Source organism: Drosophila eugracilis, unplaced genomic scaffold (assembly GCF_018153835.1).
Source record: "Drosophila eugracilis isolate 14026-0451.02 unplaced genomic scaffold, ASM1815383v1 contig_90, whole genome shotgun sequence".
NCBI lineage: Eukaryota > Metazoa > Arthropoda > Insecta > Diptera > Drosophilidae > Drosophila > Drosophila eugracilis.
In genome coordinates, this window is record NW_024573812.1 from 5876074 (window position 1) to 5898710 (window position 22637).

A 22637-nucleotide genomic window follows, 5' to 3' on the forward strand; every position below is an offset into this window, starting at 1 on the left:
CACACAGTGCGATGTGCATTTCCTAGTATGGCTAGTACAGGGGAGCTTCATACAAATGAACTGGAACTGTATAAAGCTAGCCAGAGACAATATTAAAAGTAAAAATCATATAAAATTGCAAGCTTTTCCTGAAACGAACTACGTAAGTTTCATCTAAAGAAGTCCCACTGTAGTTGGCTTTAGCTAAAGGCAATGTCGTGGGCGACATTCGATGGCATGTCCATTTCGAGAAATTAAGCCCTGTAAGCGGCTTTCATGGGACTTTGCCTACGACTCTTTCTCTGTCGCCCATCTGGCGGCCACTTGGGCCATGTGGAGCTATGTTTGGCCACACCGGATGGATGAATGAATGGAATAGAGACGGGAGTCACTTTCGTTGACGACCCTTTATTTGATACCATCAAAGTCATCACAGTATAATGTGTAAGCAGATTTGCCACTTCTTTATTTATAGGAGCGGCGACGGGAGTTGCCGAAGATGCGCAGGTGTTTGCTGCGGATGAGTTCCTTGGCTTCCCATTGACTCAGTTCGTAGAGCTCCTTCTCCAACCGACGGATAAGAGCTGCCATGTCCGCTGGCGCAAGAAGACTCAGTTCTGGTAGAAGTTTTTTTGGGATATTTATGGAGCCATCAACACCTTGACAGTCCACTTACCATCCATTTGGCGACGGAGCTCCTCGCTTTCTTTAGCCTCTCCACCGGCTGCCTCATGCTCCTTGTCCATTTCCTCGTCCATCTCGGCTATGATGGAGTCCACTTCCTTTTGATCCTGCTGACCTTCCTCGTCGCTGTCGCCATTGGAGCTGCCGCTGTGCTCCGGTCTGTCCTCCATTTCGTTAGAGTCCTCCTCCAACATGATCTCCTCATCGCTGGGACTCTCCCTCTTCACGGGTTTCGTAGCTTTTCTCATATTTTTTTTTTTCTGAATTTTTAAGTTTTCAATGAGCTTCTCCTACTTTCTGTTTGTCACCCACAGAGTTGTATTTTTTCATAAAAGTTACAGCCTTGCCAGCGTGAAATTGCCTAATTGACATTGCCACCTTGCTAATAGAATAAACTGAAACCAGAAGGGGCACCCAGATATTAACTTTTATGGAGCCACCATTCGCTGGGATGACAGGTTTCCAAGACCATTATATTAAACCACCCTTGGCGAAAGTTTCTAACTGCCTAATGAGCTGTACGAAATTAATTGTCACCACAGGAGGGTTGCCATCTTCAAATCGAATGCGTAATATGCAAATATCCAGGCCTTAACCAGGGTTGCAGCGCCAAGGTCAACGAAAGAAGCCCTGCAAAAACTGCAAAAGCGGCTATTAGAAAGCGTTTTCAAAGGACTCGGCTTCTTGTAAACAATACAAAAGAATTTCACCACCCAAAGCAAAGCACCTTTCTAAGAGGGGTGTATGTAGAAAAGTTTTAAGGGGGCTCTTAAAGATTTTAGGAATCATTAAGGCAAAGATTGATATTATTTTCTATTTATAAAATATGAAAATATGAAATAATAGACCAAGAATTTTTTATTTTAGCGGTTTTCAAACCCCTTAACCCCCCCTCTTTTTCAGTACGTACCTCCCTTATTCTGCCCGCACGTGTCCTTTTCCTTTGGTTGGCAGCTTAACGGACAAAGGACATGGACATGGAATATGTGTCGTGATGGTGACAAAGGGACGCGTGCTCATTACTCCCCTCTGTTCATAGAACTCCGTCTGTGTTTTTGCCACTGCTTTATGGACAAAGTTTTTCGGGCTAGAAGTATCGTTTATACTTTGGGTCCGCGACTCATGCAAATTGAACAAGTTAAACTTTTGCAGGGGACGCTTACGACCCCCCATTCCTCCTGCTTCTCAAGGAGCACACATATTCCCCAGGGTGGACGGGCGTCTGCCTGTGTAAACACAGTGTTTGCACTGTACAATGGGCACCATTACGCTGCAGTTTATTTGCAAGGATTCGGCGGGAACACTGTGCCCCGTGTTATCATCCATCCGGCACGTGCCGCACTCGCATCAGGGGGAATGGCATGGCTGGGGAATGGGATTGGGTTTGGAAGTTCCACTTTTGTCTGCTGCTGACTTTGATTTGTTCAAATCGCTGCTTAATGGATGTTTACATGATGCAGGCTGAAAAACTTTCGAGTTAATGTTAATTTGTAGTTAAGCAACATATTTTTTACAATGATAAGTTTATAAAAATATACAGAAAACATTTTTTAATCTTAAATAAGAGATAGAAAAGTTGTACTGGAAAAAATGTTGGAAGTTATGAACAGTAACTGATGAAAATGTTACTGATGATTGATGATACAAATCTTAGATTTTTCTTTCAAATTTCAAACACAAATACAGAGAGTATCTTCAAAATGTTTTCATAAATTTTCTTCTCTGTATCTAAAAAACAAGACGCAGTACTAACCACTGTGACAAGAAAACCGCCTGAGGCTAAAACAACCCAAACAAAGAACCGTAGGAGTGGTGGCCAAAATAAACCAACTGGCCAGAGACAGAGGCAGAGACAAAGATAGACTAAACGATAAGTTCTTAGGCAGTAGGACATTGTCCCAAATCCAGAAAAGTGACCCCTGACCCCGTCTAAAACTAAGTGTTCTTGTCCTTTGCCAAAACTGCAGCTGCACCGTTCAAATTCAATTTTGGATGCCAAGTATTGGCCATTTTAATGAACAGCATTTTCGGCCATTTCAGCCATGCAAATGGCCCATTTAATTGGATTAACACACATTTCCGCTGCCTAGCTGGCCAATTTATCATAGCCTTTATGTATGTTTATGTTTTATATTTATGTTGCATTTTAATTATGCGCCACAGTTGGAAGTGTGCCATGCGGCGGGGCATGTGGCATGGAGGAGATCTCCGATGGAGATGCGGATGTTTGCCTCACTGCAATTGCCTCTTTCTTTCTTTCTTGCGACTACTTACTCTTCGAATGCCTCCTCTCCTTTCCTGATTTACTGCCTGATCCATTGTGAGCGGCTGTCGATTGCAATCGATACGATCCATACCATATATATATACTTATATATATATCTGACAGGCTGGTGCGAATATCTGATTTGGGATGAATGCCGGTAATTTGAAGTCTTGTTTGCGGTTCGCTAATTTCGTTGCTTCAACGTCGATTGCCGCGATTGTTGTGTATCGATAACCGAAACGAGACGAGTGAAAGTAACAGCTCGTTTCATAGCCAAAAACACATTTTTCTGGCTATGAAATATTGCCCAAAATAAGTCGTTGTCTGAAATTGCCTAACTATCAATCATAAACTTATTATTTCCACGTAATTACAGGCTTATCGGTATAATTGTTTATCAAAGAAAAGATATCGCCGTTCTGCAATATGTTATTTTTTTTAAAGCATTGCTTTGTAAATCTGAAATTTAATATTTTTGGACTTATATTTTCCCTTAAGCCCCAGGAAATGGGTGGCCTGAGAGCCAAATGAAAGGCCACCTTTTTTTCCCAGTCAAGTTTGATATACTCGTAAATGGAAAAAAGCATAGAATGGAGCCTTGCCTGGGGATCTGGGGACATGGAAAGTGGAATCGGTTGAAAGGCTGTGCTGTTCCTTCAATGAAACCAAACTGAAAGTGGGACTGGGATCGTCGGAGGACATGTTGGACACGGCTTAATGTCGTCTGTGCTTGCCGCCGACATATAGTATGAATATTTATAATAGATACTTATCTTGCACCCTTTTGCAGGACAGCGCGTCGGGGCTCCTTGAATTCGGTCGCATTTCTGGCTTATTAATTGCCCGCATACACGAACTCAGTCCTAAGACCCAGAGTCCTGCGAGCTGAGACTGAGTCCTAGCCAAACCAGGCACTCGCAACCCTGTCACTCGCGTCCTTGGCGACCTGTCGCCACCAAATGCAAAACATAAAAAGCATAAATATTAAAAGCCTAATTAATTTTAGGTCGTCCGGTTGGGACTTATATTATATTTTATTACAAAACCGAACGAAACCCAATAATTGCACGTAGGCCGGCTGCAGGTGTGAATGATTCCAGTTCACCTGCCCTTGTCGTTGCTGTTGGAAAAAGAGGCAGGTTTTGTCACTTGAAAATGCTGTAAAAATGCCTAAAATAATTAAAGCAATTTGCAACCACTTCGAAGGGTGCAGCTGCGGCATGGCAAAAATATGGTTTTTAAATTGAAAGTTTTACATAAAAAAATGATACTACTGGGGAATATATTTATATCTACAAAATAATTGAGAAATTTACAAAATTACATTCCATTTTTATAACTAATTTATATTTTTGTATTGTACCTTTGCCTCTTTAGATTTTAATTTATATATAATATACTAAAATTCTGTTAATAAGGACTTAAACTACGCCTTTTGATAAACATTTTTTTCGTTATTTACTTACCAAATATTTCTTTCTGTGCAGTTATGTACACGTTGCTGACGACAATTGACCAGGGGCTGCAATTAGGCATTCCAGCAACTTGACTTGTCCTTTCGATTGCCTTTGATTGATGAGTCCTGCATTGGCCAGCTCTTTTCGAAATAGCTCCATGAAATGGGGAAGTGTCATTGTCTGGTGGAACCTTTACCAAAGCTCAACCATTCAGTAGCAGAGTCTGGGGCAGTAAAAGTGGACCCACTTGCCGCCACACATCATCGCAATCATTTTATACTCACTCTTACACACACACTTATCGAAATGGCCAGTGCCACCGGCTTTTCTTTCAACCGTTGCAGGTGCATTTTATTTTTCTCTTAGTCTTTTGAGCTTCAATCTTAGCCATTCACCGTTTGTGGCTATCAGCGATATTGATGGATAACGAGTTTGCTGCTTGCCGGGAAAGTGGGTGAGTAGCTGGCATCGTAATTCGCTTTTCCATTAATTGATATGCGACCAGTTGCATTATTCATATATAAAGTTGAGATATATATATATAAAGAAAAAGTAGAGCCACGCCAAGTCCAATCTAATTTCGATTTTCCAGCTAATTTCCCTTTGATCTGCTGGCCGTGTGATCCCAACATTCAGAGACGGAAAGAGCAGATCCTTTCAAGCGGCAGCCGCATGACAAATCTAAAGCCTTTGATGTACTTAAAGATTCTTAAGCAGCTAATTATAGTGGGTAATGGTAGAAAGTAAGAAAAATCATTTCCCCTTAAAAACAAGATAATAAAGAAAACACATCAACCGTGATTCGCGAAAGGTTGTTAAAACTCATGAGACAAGCTGGCGCTCCATGACTTCTGACCCACATAGCTGACTTCTCGCCTTACCTCGTGCCATTCACAACAAACTAAATTCAAGGAGATGCGTCACATATATCCACAATTGGAATGGGCGAATTGGTTGAGATTCGAGGATGAGGATTGGCGACCACCAAGACGCTGTCTGCGGCAATCTTTCGGCGGCGCCGCCATTTCGTCTGACCCAGTTTTATATTTCATGGCAGACAAATTGTCTGCGCGCTCCACAGATTGTTTATGATGCTTTTGAACTTTCCTTTAAACAAGTCGCAGATAAAAACACCAAAACGACGCAAAAAACTACGTCGTAGGTCACAGGCGAATTCCCAAACTCTAAATTCAATTATAGCCAATTTTGATGGGGGTTGAGACGGTCAACTAATGTAATGGAGATAACCACAACAATCCCAACACCTTTGCCAATGCCAATTAGTTGGCCTATCTCTGGTCTGGCATGGCCTGGCCTGGCTTGGCCAAATTTCAATTACCGTCAAGAGCAATCAACGAAACTTTCCACCCAGTTTGTCTCTTACGGACGGCTGGGGAAAAGTTTGAACCCTGAACTTTGCTGCATTCTGGACTTTTCAATTATTTAAAAAACCCAAAAACCAGCTGCATGCAAGTTGCATAAGTTACGCTTCGGTTTTTTTCAATGCACTGAAAATGTATTTTAAGACAACTTGCAACAATTCAGGAAGATTTTGAGTGTTTCAAAGATTACATTTTTTAGGCATATATAATTTTTCCCTGTGCACCATGTCGAGTTTTGGTTGCAAAACTTGTTAGTTGCATCGCAATTATGACAGAATTAAGTTTTATGCTATGCCACCGAGGTGACCAACTGTCAGACCCGACCCGGCTAATCCCCGATCCCGCTCTTGATGCCACATCCCCAGACCCCAAACCCCAATCCCCGATCCCTGATCCCCAATCCTCGCCAGACAACCGCAAGGCGGCAAAAGAGCGACACAGACCGCACATAAAACTGTCAGGGAGTGTGTTGTGGTGTTGTGTCAATGGCCAGTGAGATGTGGATTCCGATCCATGCCAGCACCACCCACATGTTACACAAATCACTCCGTTGGGTGAATGGTGTATGGTGTATGGGTATGGTATGGTATGGAGATGGAGATGGTTGCATTTATATTGGTTGCATATTCGGATTTTCGTCCATGTTGTGCCATTGACTTTGCAACTTTGTTGCGGCTCCGTTGCCGCTCTGTGTCTGTTTGTCAATAAAACAAACAAAGAAGTTTGTGCCCCAAACCGACAGTTTGCAAAAAGATACAAGATACCAGATAGAAGAGCATCCGTATCTGTGTATCCATATTTGCACCGGAAGTGCAACTCAAACAGCGAGACACGAGACAACTTTTTCCACAGATCCTTTCCATCATCGTTTCCATATTTTCCTTTTGTCTAGAAAGTTTTTCCCCACTGCTCTCCCCATTCCTGTTTTTTTTTTCCTTTTTTTTATCAATGACAAGTGTCACTGGCAAAAGAGCTGTGGAAATTAAAGTTCTAGTGGCGTTGGCCATCACCACCCACGTCCAAGTATCGATGATGAGTGTCATTGGGTTGTGGTTGGGAAATGTAGTTAGTTTTTTCTTACAATTTAAATAACTAACTAAATGATTTTCCAGCTTAAAGTAACTTAAGTAAATTACATCAAAACGCCTAATAAGACTCCTATTCAAATGGTCAAAAACTACATTTAAAAGGCAGATAGTAATATCAACTTAATATGTAGTTTTTTTCCCCCCTCAGGCTATTTTGCACGCCCGTTGGCCGTAACTCAACTGACTGTACGTGATTACTGCCTGATTGCAGGACTAGATAAAAGCGCCAGACCTCGTAATTATGGCTCCAGATCCTTTTTATACCACCATCACTATGCCTTTCTCACTCAATGAAGCGCAATAATTGCAGTGCTTAATGCAAATTCTTTACCCCAAAAAGGCAGCCACGCCTACATTTGGTGACGCAGGAATAAAAGAGTGAAGAAACGGGGGCAGGGGCGGAGAAAGTGGTGGTTGGTTAATGCAAACCGGCACTGTGTATGCAAATGAGTTTCCAATGACTTGCCACGAAAACAAAACACCATGCAGCGAAGTAAAGGATATGATGTTATGTCGTCTGCTGCACTTGAACTTGGCCATTAACTTGGCCCCATGCGTCTGCCCCATGTCTGTCTATATATATATATATATATATATACTATATATATCTAGAGCTAGCTTGTGGGGAGTGAAAGCGTCATAGCCACTTGTATTATACTTGGCTTAAGGCGTTTTATGCGAAATTTGCACTTTTATTGGCAACGCGGGTCTGCTCCTTTTAGCGCTCAACTTAAAGTGATAAGCGTATTGCTAAAGTTAAGTTTAGTGCCTGCCCTTTATTTCGCTTATCGGTGCACTTTAATGCTGTGCGGGAGTGACACTAAAAGCCTCTCCAGACGGCGGCCCGAAACTCATTGAACATTTACGATAGTAAATCACTCAAGACCTCTTTTCTTTATTAACTTTAATGGGTGACTTCTATTTGGAAATAAAAATGAAAGGAGATATATGCATACTACTAAAACACTACACAATAAACTTAGAATAAATACTTTAACTTCAAATAAAAATAATAAAAACTATTTTAATTAAAGAAAATAAAATTGTGATATAGTCGTCGAATTCTACTATCTGATTTACACTACAAATCTTATAAGCGGAACATATATTATATTACAATACGATCAAGAAAGCGTACAACAGACTTTATTAATTAAGGATTATCCGTTAAGATTGGATATTAAGAAAAAAAACGTATTTTACGTATTCAGTTTTTGCGCCTACGATTTAAAAATCTTAAGAAATGTGGCAGCACAACCCCTTCGCTACAAACGTAATTTTCTGGCAACCTTCTTCGAAATCAGCTGTGTTTTGTTTACATCACTTTCTGCGGTGTGTCGTAATTTGCAAAAATTGCATTAGCATCTTAGGATTCGGCCGGAAATGTCTAGGCATGCGCTGATAGGTACGTTTAAGGCTAAAACCATGACCTCTGGCAAGGCGAACTAACAAGGATTCTCGCTCAGGTGGCGGCACCGGCTTTATCGGTCGCAATCTGGCCAAACACTTAACCCAAAAGGGCTACGATGTAACTGTGATCTCTCGAATGCCAGGTTCCAAACGCATCACCTGGCACGAACTGGAGAAGAATGGTATTCCCGGATCCGTTAATGCAGTAGTAAACGCAACTGGTCAGAACACCTTGGATCCAACGAGACGCTGGACGCCTGGATTCCAGCAAAATGTGTGGAACTCCCGCATCAACTCTTCGAAAACTTTAGCTCAGGCTATAAAGTCGGCTCCACAGGTCACTTCGTTTGTGAATTTTTGCGGTGTTAGCCACTATAAACCTTCCGAGTCGAAGGTTTACACTGAAGAGGATGAGGTGCAGGGATTCGACTACATGTCAAAGTTGTGCTTGGCCTGGGAGGAGGCTGCCCACACTGGGGACGAGCAGGATTGCAAATGCGTGAGCTAATATGTTACAATCTTTTAAGTCAGTATTACAACATCTAAACCTTTCCAGACCATTATTCGATGTGGTGCTGTTGTGGGTCATGGGGGAGGAATGATTCAGTCCATGTGGCTGCCGTTTAAGCTGGGAGTAGGTGGTCCTTTGGGCAGTGGCAAGCAAACAATGCCCTGGATACATCTGCACGATCTTTGCAGTCTGATACAATACATCATTGAGAAACCAGTGCCTGGAGTGGTCAATGCGGTGGCTCCTGAAATAGCCAGCAATTTGGAGTTTAGCAAAGTAGGAATCCCTAGTTTCTTATGAAAAAAACATAGCTTAATAACTTCTTTCATTCCCAGGCTTTTGCAAAAGCCCTCCGTCGGCCCTGTATCTTCAGCGTTCCCGAATTTGTGGTTCAAGCCATCTTCGGAAAAGAACGGGCAGCTCTGGTCTTAAGTGGAGCCAAGGTCAAGCCCCAAAAAGCCATCTCCTGCGGCTTCAAGTTTCAATATCCCACGGTCAAAGAGGCCGTGACACAACTGACCCTCAAAGAATGAACTGAAACGATACTGAATGTGGATTAAACCTCTGCGTTAGTTCAAAGTTGTACATTAAATAGTTGGTAGTACCAAGCGCAAATTAAAACGAATTTCTGCGAGCCGATAGATTTATGAATCACACTCCCCGAAAATAGAACCATTTAATTTGTTTTCTCATCAGTCACGTCCACCAGTATTTCACAATTTTTTAGTGTCATATTAAATGTAATTATTGGCTTAATTCTGTTTTATAAAAACATGTTAAAATAATTTCAATTGTTCTCTCTCATGGGAAATCTTTGTGGAAATAAGCTGTAATCTTTTGTTGTAAGTTAAGTAACACCGTGCACATGCCAGTGCAAAGTTCAAAGGTATTACAACCGAGTGTGAAATTTAGATTAAGAGATAAATCCGATATATATAAACCCTTTGATGGCCAATTGAATATAATTGCAACCAAACTTAAATTAATAGGAAAAAAAAGTTAATTAACTTGCACACGCTGAAAATACGCTATATATACCCACATAATTATAATCACAATGACTGGTCTTATTTTCCGCCGACCAGTGGGTTCTATAAATTGGGCACCCAGGTCGGTTAGGGCATCAGTTTCATTTTGAGCCGCCAAACTGAAAATGCTTTCGAAATCGCAACTATTAGTGCTCGTCGTCGGGTTCTGTCTGGTATGATGATTTGGTATCACGCGATTTAAGCGAGGTTATAACTTATCCATTAACAGAATGCAGCCGTTTCGGGTGACGTGGACTGCAGCAAGCGGCCACCGTTTGTGAGTCCCAAGACCTGCTGTCCCATGCCCGAATTTGTGACTGCCGAGCTGAAGCAGAAGTGCGCAACTTTTGATGTGACTCCGCCACCACCAGCGGATGGGGAAGCTAGCGGATCCTTTGAAGGCAGACGTCGCCATCATCATCCTCATCCGCCACCTGTGAGTAACTCCTAAGATAGGTTTTTGTTCTCAGTATAACTTGGAGTACCCCGCTTTCAGTGCTTCTTCTCTTGCATCTTCAACGAAACTGGTATTTATCAGAACCAAAAACTGGATCAAGACAAGCTGAAGAGCTATCTGCAGGTGGTGTTCAAGGACAGTTCCGATCTGCAGACCACAGCCACACAGGCCTTCACCACCTGTGCCACCAAAGTTGTTGAGTTCGAGGCCAATTTGCCTGCTCGTCCCGCTCCCTCACCACCACCTGGAATGCCCATCTGTCCTCATGATGCTGGTCATCTAATGGGTTGTGTGTTCCGTAATCTCATGAAGAATTGCCCGGACTCGATCCGTAATGATTCTCAAGAGTGCAACGACATGAAGGAGTTCTTCACCAAGTGCAAGCCCCCACGTGGACCTCCCCCTTCCGCCGAAGAGATGTAAGGCAAGCATGGAACCCTTCCTGTCTGATAAACCAAAATGGATATAAAAATACCTCCCCCAACTAGAACATTCAATATTTTTTCAATTTAAAGCAATAAACATTTTTAGCTCAATATGGTTTAATTTCCTTTTCGCTGATAGAGGCATCCTTTTTGCAACTTATCACCAAGACGCACGTTTGGGCGTACAATAAGTTAGAAATTTAGGAGGAGGATTCGTGAGTAAAGTTGTAAGAATCTCTTAACTAAGTTTGAAAACATCTTTTTTTTAGTGTAATATTAAATGTAATTATTGGCTTAATTCTGATTTTAAAAAACATGTTAAAATTATTAGAATTGTTCTGTCTGATAGGAAATCTTTGTGCAAATAAGCGGTAATCTGTTGTTGTAAGTTAATAACACAGTGCACATGCCAGATAAGTTCAAAGGTATTACAACCGAATGTAAAAAGTAGATCAAGAGATAAATCCGATATACATAAGCCCTTTGCTGGCCAATTGAATCTAAACCAAACTAAAATTAATAGGCAAAAAACATTTATTTTTTTTAATTGACTTGTACACGCTGTAAATACGCTATACATACCCACATAATTATAATCATATATCAATGACCAGTGGGTTCTATAAATTGGGCACCGATGTCGGTTAAGGCATCAGTTTTATTTTGAACCGTCAAACCGAAAATGTTTTCCAAATCGCAACTATTACTGCTCGTCGTCGGGTTCTGCCTGGTATGATGATTTGGTATCACGCCATTTTAGTGCGGTTTAACTTATCCATTAACAGAATGCAGCCGTTTCGGGTGACGTGGACTGCAGCAAGCGGCCACCGTTTGTGGATCCCAAGACCTGCTGTCCCATTCCCGAATTTGTGATGATTACTTTGAAAGACTCGTGCGGCATGCTTGGCGTAACTCCACCACCTGTGAGTAACTCCTGAAATAGGTTTTTGTGTCAATATAACTTGGAGTACCCCGCTTTCAGTGCTTCTACTTTTGCTTCCTAAACATGACTAACATCTATAAGAACCAAAAACTAAGTCAGAATGGCCTGAACGGCTATATGCAGCTGGTGACCAAATCCGATCTGCATACCACATACACTCAGGCCTTCACCACCTGTGCAACCAAAGTTGCTGAGTTCGAGGCCAATTTGCCGGCTCTTACCGCTTCCTCACCACCACCCATTTGTCCTGAGGATTATCTAATGGGCTGTGTGTTCCGTAATTTCATGAAGAATTGCCCGGACTCGGTCCGTAACGATTCCCAAGAGTGTAAAGATATGAAGGAGTTCTCCACCAAGTGCGAGCCCCCACTGGGACCCTCCGCCGAAGAGATGTAAGGCAAGCATGGAACCCTTCCCGTCTGATAAACCAAAATGGAAATATAAATACCCCTCCAAACTAGAAAAATATTTTTCAATATTCAATATTCAATATTATTCAATATTTTTCCCATTTAAAGCAATAAACATTTTTAGCTCAATATGGTTTCATTTCCTTTTTACTGATAGAGGCATCCTTTGTGCCACTTATCACCAAGACGCACGTCTGGACGCGCAATGAGTTAGAAAATTAGGTTTCCATCGAGGAAATTGGTTATCGCGCACATGCGCGCGGGCAGAAAACCATTGAACTTTCTGGCCGAAAAGGATTCATTTAAATTCTGTCTGGGAAAGCGTTAGGAACATGGAGGAGGAGCTGAAATTATTTTTCGAAGAGTGTCGGAAGCAAGAATTTACCGAAAGGGAAATTTTGACTATATGTCAGCCTTTAATGTGGAGAATACGACTAGCCAAGATAATAAAATTGTGTTTTATTTTACTTCCTCTGGTGGTTTTATACCTTCTTTGGTTATATAGCGACACCTTTGCCTGGTGGTTGAGTGCTGTGGGTCGTTTGTTACTCATTCAGTTTCTTCCACTCTGGGATTGGACACCATACTATAATGCAAAGTGCTTGATTCCGAGAGATCAGAATGTCCAGGAGCAGACACCTCCTCTAGGTAAAGATGAAACCCTGTGGCAGAATTGTGCCCTTTGTGAAAATTTGGGTGAGTTTAGTTTATCAACGATTACCCCTAAATAATTGCTCAAATTTCTAAACAGAGGGAATAGCCACTACTTCGAATGTTAGCTACTCCATTTTGGAATCGGAATACCTAGAACGTGGACTACCTGTCATTATAACCGATACTGGATTGAAAACAAACGCCATTGATCTTCTAGAAGTCATAGAGAAGAAGTCACCACAGTGGTTAGCAAGTGAACCATGTGATGTTTCCAGCAATCTCCTGCTAAGAAAACTGTTCAACCTGGAGGCAGCTTTGGACAAAATTCACTGGACAAGTCACTGGCACCTTCAGCTAAGAAACTGTCAAAAGAAGGCCATAAAATCCTCTCGACTGTTCCTAGATCGTCCCTACTACTATCCCCTCCACCTGGCTCCATATTATTCCAGCTGGTTACTGACAGTCCATCAGCAAAAGAGAAATCAGGCAGAGATATACGTTCGAGGCTTGATTCTCATTCAGCAATTAGGTGGACACTTCGAAGTGGTTCTCCATCCGAAAAATCCCTGTAATAAAGGATTATGTCCAAGCCTACGAATGCGCCTTAATGCAGGAGAAGGGTTGATCTTCACCACGGATATTTGGAGCCTTAGTTATGGCCTAGAGAAACCCCACTCGAAGCAGACATCTCTGGCTAGTATCTTTGAGATAGACTGGCAATAATGATCATTTTTAGTTGGCCGAAATTGTATTTACACACACAACTAGATACAGACAAATAGAAGCCTAAAGTTCTCGAGAATTACTGGTATGGTTTTGGGTTAGGAACAGACTTATATTATGCCCGACGGCACTTGGCCTCTACGAGCTTCTGCAGCGTGGCCGTCAGGCTATTGATGGCATCGATTTTCATTCGCTCGATCCGCTCCTGCTGCACCAGCGACATTTTCTGGATCTGGACCTGTTCGCGTTGCAAATTCCGCTGCAGCTCCATCTTCTCTCGCTCCACTTCCAGTTTTCTTTCGAAATAATCTTTCCACCAGATGTCATCGGAAATGCCAGAAGCCGATCCAATGGGTCGTGCCAGATCGTAGAGCTTGCCATTGGCCTCTAAATTCTGGTTACTGTCGCAGGTGCGTTCCGCCTCCGGAATTTGATCACCATCGTACTCCATTTTCGGTTGACGCACAACCTCCGACATGCTATTGCTGTCCTCATCGAACTCATCGTTGGACTTACTGTCCAGATTCATTTGAGCCTGCAACAGAACCTGGTCCACAGGTGTGATATATGGTTGACCCTCCTTTGCCGTAGCTTGGGGTTGAATTTGTAGCTGCATTTGCGGTGTTTCGGGTTTTATGTTAACCGGAGTGTGTTGCACCTGCACGGGTTGCTGGGGAATTGCTTGGATCGGATTTTGTCCATTAGCAGGAGTTGGGGCCTGCTGCGCATTTGCGGGCTGCTGTGGTAGCTGCATATCAAAGTCGGCCTTCTTTCCCTGCAAGTACTTGAACATCTCCTCGAAGAACTCCCAGTGCACATAACCGGAGACATATTTCTTGCTCAGATTCTTGTTGTAGGTAATTAGGATGTTGTGCCACTTTTTCTGTACCTTGGCGGCGGAGTAGCGAAAGCCCAAGCGCTGTAGTTGTCGGGTGCAGTGCAGCCAAAGAGCTGTGCGTTTTTGCCTGCAATGGTGCTTTTATAAAAATCTGTTAAAGTTTTGGGATAATACCCATACTAACCTGCCCTCCGTGAAGCTTCCCTCCATGGGACCACGTATGTGAATCAATGCTCTGGTTGCCTCAGTGGTCCATGCCCGTTCGTAGGGACCACGTCCCATGCTATTGGCTCCTCCCGAAGTCTCCGCTTCCTCCAGCAGGCAATCATCATCCAAGTCGTCCAAGTCATCGTCACTTATTTGATAAGCTAACGGAAATGATAAGGAAAGTGGTTATTATTTTAAACGAACAAACAATATTAGTAAAATATCTAGTAGATTTATCATCTTTGATTGATGTTCTAATGTTTTCTAACAACAACTAACTAAAAATATCATTAAATTCAAAAACTTGTTGCTTTTTGGCACCTTTGTGGCATCCCTGCCGCTCTCACAGCATCCTTCGTTCTGCTAATTCTCAATCTCTTTTATTTTGTCCTGCCCTCTCTTTCTCTCTCTTTAAAGTTACCACCCAACGCCAGGCCAAAAGGCATCCTAGCTATGTCAAAGATGCTAGCTGCCGCTGACATACACCATGTATGATACATACGGACATATCTATGTATTTACATATATCCTGAAACAAGACAAACACTATGCACATACATACAAATGTACATACATATGCATATCCTTCGGCTAAGCACCTCTACATACATATGCACGTACATATTAAGATACCTGGCAAATAGTCAATTTTCCTTTTTGATTTTATTTATCAATTGGCAGACTTACGTTCGTTATCCTCGACATTGTTCCCGTTGTGTGGCGTTTGGCCATTGCCACCATTAAGCTGAACTTGAGCCATTTAGCCTGTTAGTTTGGTATTAATCTGTTTTTACTGCCAGCCTATGAGTGATTTTTAGACCTTTCGCCTGTCAATAGTTTTGTCGTTCTAACAGGACAATTTTCGGGCTGCAGCTTCCAGGCGTCGAGAACTTCGTGTGCGCCTACTCTCTCCGCGTTCTTTCCGCTGCTCTCTCGCTCGCTCTTAGATCTGGAAACGATGGGAGGCTGCGGCTAGCCAGGGAGTAGTGGTATTAGCTTGCAAGGTGAGGGGTTCTCTAGAATGGGGTGGCTGGGTGGTCTTCTGGGTGGTGAAGTGCAGCATCTGCGCACTTTGCACTCTGACTTCACAGGTCTGTTAGCCGCAGCCACAGCCTCACTGGAATGACTCGACAGTTGGGAAGTCTAACCTAAATAGTTCTAGTTCGGCTGAACTGGAAGGCAATTCGAGAACAGTTAGAAATTTGTAAGGTCCCACCACATACACAAACAAGTATGTCAGATAGTACTAATGATGAAATGTCACAGGGGTGCCCCTTTAAGTAGTTAATAGAACAAAATTAATTTATAGATCAAAATATGAAAACTTTATAGACATATAATTTAACTGTGTCCCAAATTTTTATATGTGCATACATATTAAGTCACAATTGTTTGTTACACAAATAAACACAGATTTTCTAAATATGTGCTGTATGTGCATTTAATTAGTATTACTTGAGTATGGTCAGGTAATGGTAATGGTCAGCTTCTTCTACATTATTCTTGTTAAGTTCTTTAAAAACCTTTTTCGTATATAAATTTCCATGCACAGTTCTTAAATAATTTAAACTTAAACCATTTATTATCATATCAAACTTCCGAGTGTCCACTGTAGAAACGGATATTTTTTTTGAGAAAAATATGACTATCGGTCTATCGATACACTTTTGACGCTACCAGCTGGCTGTCCCGGCGTTTTGTTATGCTATGTGGCAACGCCACGAATTCGCGCGTGAATAAAACACTATTATTAATAATTATAAATTTAAGTTGTTGAAGAGAACTAAGACAATGCCTGCGGTGGAGAAGTGCGTGATGTAAGTACCCGGAGTCTGAAAGAAATATATATCTGAATTTAATCTCGCGTTTTACCGTGTAGCATCGACTGGAAGCGCCTGTGGCAGATGGTCTCCGGAATTCACTATGAGACGCCTCAAGACACAGTGCGTGAGGAGCTTATGAACGTGGCCACCGAACTTCAGGCTGGTGTGCATCAGTTCAAGCAGAAAAGTGCATCCAACGTTCAGCTGGCCACGTTGCTCAAAGAGAAGAAACAAGACAAGCTGCTGCCCTTCACTGAGCGATTGCAGGATCTGCTGGATCTGGAATCCTCCCAGTGCTGGGAGATTCTTTGCTACTACCTCACGAAGGAGTACCGCGGATCGGCGAATCTCCTTACCCAGCTGATCTCCACAGAGACCAACATGGCAAAGCTACACGAGGACATCCGCCATTATTACTCCCTAGAACGCATGATTGTTCTTAAGATTGTTAAAAACCTTATTGTCTTCCACCGTGTACCGAATCATCCCTACCACCAGGAATATCGTGCTGTGGTGGAGAAGATCACCCTCGCCCGTCTAAGAGATTCATACCTAGACCAACTGGAAAGCTTGATCAGCGAACTTCCACCCAGAAAGCTGATGGCGGGCGAGTGCTTCCACTCTATGGAGCGACTTGTTGCGTGGTCGGAGAGAAACGCCCGCGAGATCAACGAAGTGCTGCACATTCTGCTGTTGCTGGCGGAATACTTACCCATGGGATTGGAGCACATCAAAAGAATATTCGCCGCCTGCAAGCAACACTCCTTTGGAAAGATACAGAATTATATGGATGAAAGCCAGCCATATCATCAAGAGCTAATCCGCAGCTTAGCCTACTCAGAGCTAATGTTAATTTTGAAATGCCTGGACTTTCAGAATCCCGAGGAGCACGCCAATCTCATCGAAAAACTTATAGAGGATTTGCAGGTTGACATTTCTACTATGCACCACCGACCGGAGCACGGTCCATTGCTTCTGGTTTGGATGCTGCTCCGCCTGCGAGGCACCAATGATGCCGACGACGCTTCCAGTTTGCTCCGTTGTCGGCAGTTGGGCAAGAGAGCCGTGGATCTGAAGTGCTTTGTCCAACTCCACCTAGTTGTAAGGCATACCATGTACGCCGATGACTCCTCGTTGTCGCGAATTGTACGCAAGACCATCTATAACCAGTTGGGATACATGTGTAATCTGTTCGATGGCGATGGCAGTTGTGGCCGATATGAGGGCATCTACGAGCTACTCTGCGAACTTGTCTCATGGCCACATTTAGCCAAAGACTTTTGCAGTCGAGAGGGTCAGTATTGCATTATGTTTATAAATATTTTGGTTTTGAACAAAACATTTTCCCCTTTCAGATGATGGACCGCGGTCGCTGTATAAAACGCTTTTGGAGAACTTCCCTCTAGATTTTACACATCTGTCGAAACTGGCTGAATCACTAACTAAAGCAGGTCAAGGAAACTACGTAAGCCGGTCAATTTATATAATTAAAAGCATTCGCTTATTTAATGTTTATAATTTACTAGATAAAAAGTCAGCTAGAATCGCTGCCTATACTGGCCCTACTTTACGATGAAAATCAACACAAACTCAGAGAAGTTGACACAGATGAATTTGAGCTTATAGCCAGTGTTCGCCCCTTTCCGCGGATTGACTTTACCATACCCGCAGGAACTAGTTGCACTGCCATCCAACATCCATCTGGCTGCTTTATGCACTTTCGCACCCAGGTAAACTTCTTCGATACATTGCACCATGAGATTAATTGTCTGCTGCGAGAAACCGGTCACTTACATGGTGATTTTGAATCAAGCGAACGCATTCGTCGCGTGGAAGCAGGCTTGAGATTTTTGGAAAGTGCCGTAAAGCTCAGTAAATCGGTTTCCGGCATAAGCGCCGAGATGGTGCATCCCACCGAGATGTGCGTCGATCTGTTGCACAAGTTCAAAAGTGTACAATCCCCGCCAGTTGGCCTTCTGTCCAGCTGTCTTAATGTCTGCACCGCCTTGCTACCGCTTGTAGACGAGGAGATATTTTCGAGAATCAGTAACCTCCACATCCTGCCGACAGTTGGCCAAGGAGCCCAATGCGACTTCAAGTTGTATGCCAACGCTAGAGGCGTGGGTTTTGAGTCACGATTCCTCGGCTCCCTCATTGATAATGTGGAAAAGAAGAGTGAGCGATACGAGTTCCTGCTTTCTTACATCAATTTCTTGCGCACATACACCAAGTTGAAAAGGAATCGTCATATGCAGGTGGAAATTCCGGGTCTCATTTTCCTGCTGAGGGACGTTTTTCCACACCTGCACACCTGGCACTTCCGTTCTCAGTTGGAGAGAAACAAGATCTATTTCGAGGTTCTTAGCTATATATGCGATATCTTGGACTTATTTAACACCAATACAGAATCTACGTGCAAACAGAGCGAACTCTTGCTACAGGTGTGCGTATATTCGCTTCTGAATTTGGATAATGGTGTGATTCTTTTAAGGTAAGAGTTCTTATACATAAACTCAACCCACCACTAAATTAATATATCTTTTCTTTTAGATTCGTTGGCGTGGGCAATGCTTATGTGCAGTACACAATGGAGCTTGAAACGAATTGGATGCAGCAGCAGCCACACGGCTTGATGATGCTAGTACGTTTGTCTATGCGCATTCTGATGCAGGTGCTTCGACTAAAGGACAAGGTATATGGTCACAGCGATAACCTCTCTCCACTGGAGGCGTTGATATACACACAGCCCAAACAGCGAGATACCCTGCGAATCATTCCCACAGTCTGCAGCTATATGGGCAACATATTTGATAGGTGGCTACCGATTCTGTCTTGCCGCCTGTTGAAGAGAATCGCCCTGGAGTTCAACATGTCTCTATTGGCCTGTTTGGACATGGAGGCGGATCAAATCCGCTTGACATTCATGCAGAAATTGCCTGATGAGTTAGAGAGCGATTCTATCAAGCTGGCTATCTTGGAGCTAGTGGATGCTTGCATTGCCAAGCAACCGGGTGTCACCGAGGCCTTCTTTAAAGTAAACTACTCTCAGGACAAACGCTCGCGCTCCTTCTTTGGCAAGGAGTGTGTTCCCAATATTGGAGAGAGCATTGTCACTTATATGAGAGAGTTTCTGGATGCTCTTCAAGTGGAGCCACTGACAATTCAGCAGGCGTTGCCCACTAAGATCATGAACATCTTCCACTCGCTTTGGAAGCATAATCTTCAGATGCTAGTAGACGAACTGCAAAAGGACAAACAGTTTTGGCAAAAATTCTGCTCGCCGCTCTTCACCGAACTTCAGCCGAATGTAAGGATCTATACCCAGCTTCTGAATATCATATCTATTGAAATTTACATGGGAACTGGAAACAATGCCGCTCTTTTGGAAGTTATGACTAAGTTCTTCCAACCAAAGTACTTTGGTCCGTGGCTAAATTATGTATTTAACATGCCAAAGGTTCCGGCTGTAAATAATTTGAGTTCCACTGACGAGCTGCCCGACTGGATTTGCTGCCTGCAGGCATTCAAAGATCTTATCATAATTATTCTAAAGAAGCAGCCTAAGTTCATGACTATACCAGAATCGCAGTTCAAGCTACTGGCACAAAAGACTCTTAAAGTCCTGGTTGATCGGTCACACTATCTGGAGGACATGCGACCCTTTATAATGTTGGCTGAACTGTACGTCTTCCTTCTACTCCAGTTCAAGCACTCGTACACAAACACCGTTGAGGAAGAACAGGAACTGATGGAGTTGCTGTTGCAGCTAATGAGCCGCATATGCTCATGTTATGAGGATCAACATGTAAGAGCCAAAGAGGCCTGTCTGGCGATTGTTACCAAGTGCACACATCTTTACACCGACCTGCTCATCCGGGACTCATCAATCGCCCTACGTTTCCTTAACTCCGTTGTGAGCATTATCTGCACTGAGCTACAGCACATGGAGAATTCGGTGTGCCTGGATAAATCACACCCTCTGAATAATTCGGAAAGTTCAGATAGCAAAGCTTCGACGAACTCGCTGATCCTGTGTCTCAATCTTCTAAAGGCTGTGGCTACCATATTCCACAACGATGGTCCCGGAAATTGGGATCTCCCTTTTGTGTCGGTTCGGTTGTTCCAACGGCTCGTGTGCTGCGTCTCCAAAACTCTACCCCTGTTTAGCAAACAGGTTCTTAGTGTCCAACTGCTGGATGTGCTCATCGTGTTCGCGAAAGGCCACTGCTCCGTGGAGTTCCTACATTGCGATTTAGGAGAGTATTTGTGGCTAAATCTATTGCCACCGAGGGAACTTCTGCAGTCTAAGAATGAATTTACTAAGCCAATACCGGCGGATGCAGAACGTTGGACTGTGGAGCAGTGGTGGCCTGTGTATGCCAGGGGTATAGAGTTCGTTACCATCATCTACGAAAAGCACAAGAAATGCTTCCTGCATCAGGCTTTTCAGTTTGTTGGTATCCACTCTGCTTACCTGGAGGACGCGCTCTTGTTGAGCAAACAATCCCTGGAGCCGGCAGCCATGCAGTTAATAAAGGCAGCTGTTACCCTAGTTGCTAGTCTTACGGAGCATCATAAAGAGTGGAAGCAGGACCATGGTCTGTCGCTCTGTAATATAATGGTGAGTACAAAATTTATTGATCGTCAGATTATTATTTTTATTCTGGATTCTTGTATTACAGCGTGCAGTTCAAGGCTTGCTATGCCACAGCTCATCCCTGTTCCACCAGCAAAGAAACTTAAAATGTCTCTTAGCTGGACGACGCTCGCAACTGGAAATCCTGCGCAGCATCGAGGCCATAACTATAGACGATGAACTCATCCAAGCCTGCAACGAGTGAGTTCTGCTAAATAATCTCATTCTATTTGGATTTTAATGGTTTTTACTGACCCTCTATAGCCTCACGGATATAATTATTTTCTGCGTAAAGTCATTGCTGAGATTCAGTCCTGATTTGATGGAATTGCTGTGCTGCAGTGTATATGAGCCCTCCAAATACTCAGCTTTGCTAGATGTTAAGTTTGGAGCACCCAAACTGAACGAAGAAAACATGACGCTGACTTTTGGAATTATCCTCAACTTGGTTAACATATACGTAAAGGCTTTGAATATGGTGAGAAGACTGAACCTCAGTTAAGACCATCACTTTCTAATACATTAAATTCTCCAGCAAAACCATGGTTTTAGTGAGGTGCCTCTAAATTCACTGCTCAATGTGGAGCACTCCGGGGATAACGATGAAACTGACGCCTGTTTAGGAAACCAAACGAACCGAACGTTCTCTAAATCCCTTTCTACTGCCTCGATTTCGTCCGCCAGCTGTCCAGCCAGTGAACTGCTTTCCAACATGGACGGGCAGCTTTGTTTGCTGGCTTTGGAGCACCTGCTTATGCTGGTGGCTTCGCAGGCCATCTATATAATCCGCTCTCCCAATCTGGAATCGCGCTGGAAGCAAATAGTACGCCGGGACATCAGTAACGAGCTGGTGATCTTCAATGAGTTTGTGCGACGGAAGGTGGTTTTGGACTTCAAGGAAAACAGGAGCCCATGGCTTCGACGCAAGCATGGGCACTACAAGCTTAAGTTCTCGGATCCAGCGAAGAGCTCGCCCAGCTCATCTCGAAGCTCGGACATTGTGCGTCGCAGTAATACAAATACTAATGAACTGCGAGTCAATGTGGTTCGCAGACTTCACCTGCAGCAGCAGCAAAGAACTCCACCGCCGCACAACTTTGACATGAGCAGCGAACTTAGTCCCATAGCGGCGATTCAAGGTACAGCCATGTCATCGGCTCTAGATCACAGGGATAGTCGGAAGCGCTTGTATCCGGCTCAGCAGGCGGGAGAGGCCTTCTTGGAGGACGAACTGGCCGCTATCGACCTGCAGTACTTCCCACCGCCCTCGGACAATGGTTATTGCGAGTTGTCGCAAGTTCAGATGGTGGAAGAGGACTACCTCCAGCTGATGTCGGCCCTTTTTAATGTAATGCCACATTGCGACTGAGCTATTTGTTTCCTATTTGATTGTTAAGTGGCCTAAGGGTATTTGAATAAAGTTTGTACGCATAATTTTAATGTGTAGTTTTGGGTATATTTTTATATTATAAGAATTTAGTATTTTTTCACGTACTTTACACAATTCTGCTAATGATGTCACTAGTTAAGACGAGCCCCCAAAAACGTCATAGGCCTCTCCTTCAGGAGAGTGTTTCCCACGGCGTAAAACTCTCCCTCTGAGAAAAAGAGCAAGAGCTCACATTTTTATGCTCACTCACCGCCATCGAAGAAGTAATCATCGCTGCTTTTGCCGCTGCCAGTGATTTTGCGGCAGCGTTGAGCTGATTATGAGCT

General features: G+C 43.3%; 7 protein-coding genes across 7 annotated transcripts; 5 read left to right on the forward strand and 2 right to left on the reverse strand.

Moving 5' to 3' along the window:
• Positions 1-417: 417 nt before the first annotated feature.
• On the reverse strand, positions 418-957 carry LOC108112437. The gene is made up of 2 exons (XM_017222282.2): positions 656-957; positions 418-596 (listed from the first exon to the last, which is right to left on the reverse strand). The coding sequence occupies exons 1-2, from the start codon at positions 909-911 to the stop codon at positions 445-447; spliced, it is 408 nt and encodes a 135-aa protein (XP_017077771.1). The 5' UTR covers positions 912-957; the 3' UTR covers positions 418-444.
• A 7213-nt stretch (positions 958-8170) lies between these two features.
• LOC108113306 (epimerase family protein SDR39U1) lies at positions 8171-9533 on the forward strand. Its single transcript, XM_017223858.2, has 4 exons — positions 8171-8261; positions 8323-8765; positions 8823-9053; positions 9113-9533. The coding sequence occupies exons 1-4, from the start codon at positions 8240-8242 to the stop codon at positions 9308-9310; spliced, it is 894 nt and encodes a 297-aa protein (XP_017079347.1). The 5' UTR covers positions 8171-8239; the 3' UTR covers positions 9311-9533.
• Positions 9534-9842: 309 nt separating this feature from the next.
• LOC108113307 (general odorant-binding protein 67-like) lies at positions 9843-10798 on the forward strand. The gene is made up of 3 exons (XM_017223859.2): positions 9843-9978; positions 10035-10241; positions 10302-10798. The coding sequence occupies exons 1-3, from the start codon at positions 9931-9933 to the stop codon at positions 10683-10685; spliced, it is 639 nt and encodes a 212-aa protein (XP_017079348.1). The 5' UTR covers positions 9843-9930; the 3' UTR covers positions 10686-10798.
• Positions 10799-11354: 556 nt separating this feature from the next.
• On the forward strand, positions 11355-12149 carry LOC108112364. Its single transcript, XM_017222194.1, has 3 exons — positions 11355-11417; positions 11473-11610; positions 11670-12149. Exons 1-3 carry the CDS (start codon positions 11370-11372, stop codon positions 12024-12026), a joined length of 543 nt encoding a protein of 180 aa, XP_017077683.1. The 5' UTR covers positions 11355-11369; the 3' UTR covers positions 12027-12149.
• A 213-nt stretch (positions 12150-12362) lies between these two features.
• Positions 12363-13426, forward strand: LOC108113359. The gene is made up of 2 exons (XM_017223923.2): positions 12363-12736; positions 12792-13426. Exons 1-2 carry the CDS (start codon positions 12373-12375, stop codon positions 13415-13417), a joined length of 990 nt encoding a protein of 329 aa, XP_017079412.1. The 5' UTR covers positions 12363-12372; the 3' UTR covers positions 13418-13426.
• On the reverse strand, positions 13424-15674 carry LOC108113358. The gene is made up of 3 exons (XM_017223922.2): positions 15150-15674; positions 14440-14623; positions 13424-14382 (listed from the first exon to the last, which is right to left on the reverse strand). The coding sequence occupies exons 1-3, from the start codon at positions 15220-15222 to the stop codon at positions 13533-13535; spliced, it is 1107 nt and encodes a 368-aa protein (XP_017079411.1). The 5' UTR covers positions 15223-15674; the 3' UTR covers positions 13424-13532.
• Positions 15675-16163: 489 nt separating this feature from the next.
• LOC108113193 (nucleoporin Nup188) lies at positions 16164-22355 on the forward strand. Its single transcript, XM_017223720.1, has 8 exons — positions 16164-16279; positions 16342-17579; positions 17641-17750; positions 17812-18776; positions 18836-20906; positions 20968-21122; positions 21186-21399; positions 21457-22355. Exons 1-8 carry the CDS (start codon positions 16254-16256, stop codon positions 22288-22290), a joined length of 5613 nt encoding a protein of 1870 aa, XP_017079209.1. The 5' UTR covers positions 16164-16253; the 3' UTR covers positions 22291-22355.
• The last annotated feature ends 282 nt before the right edge of the window (positions 22356-22637 follow it).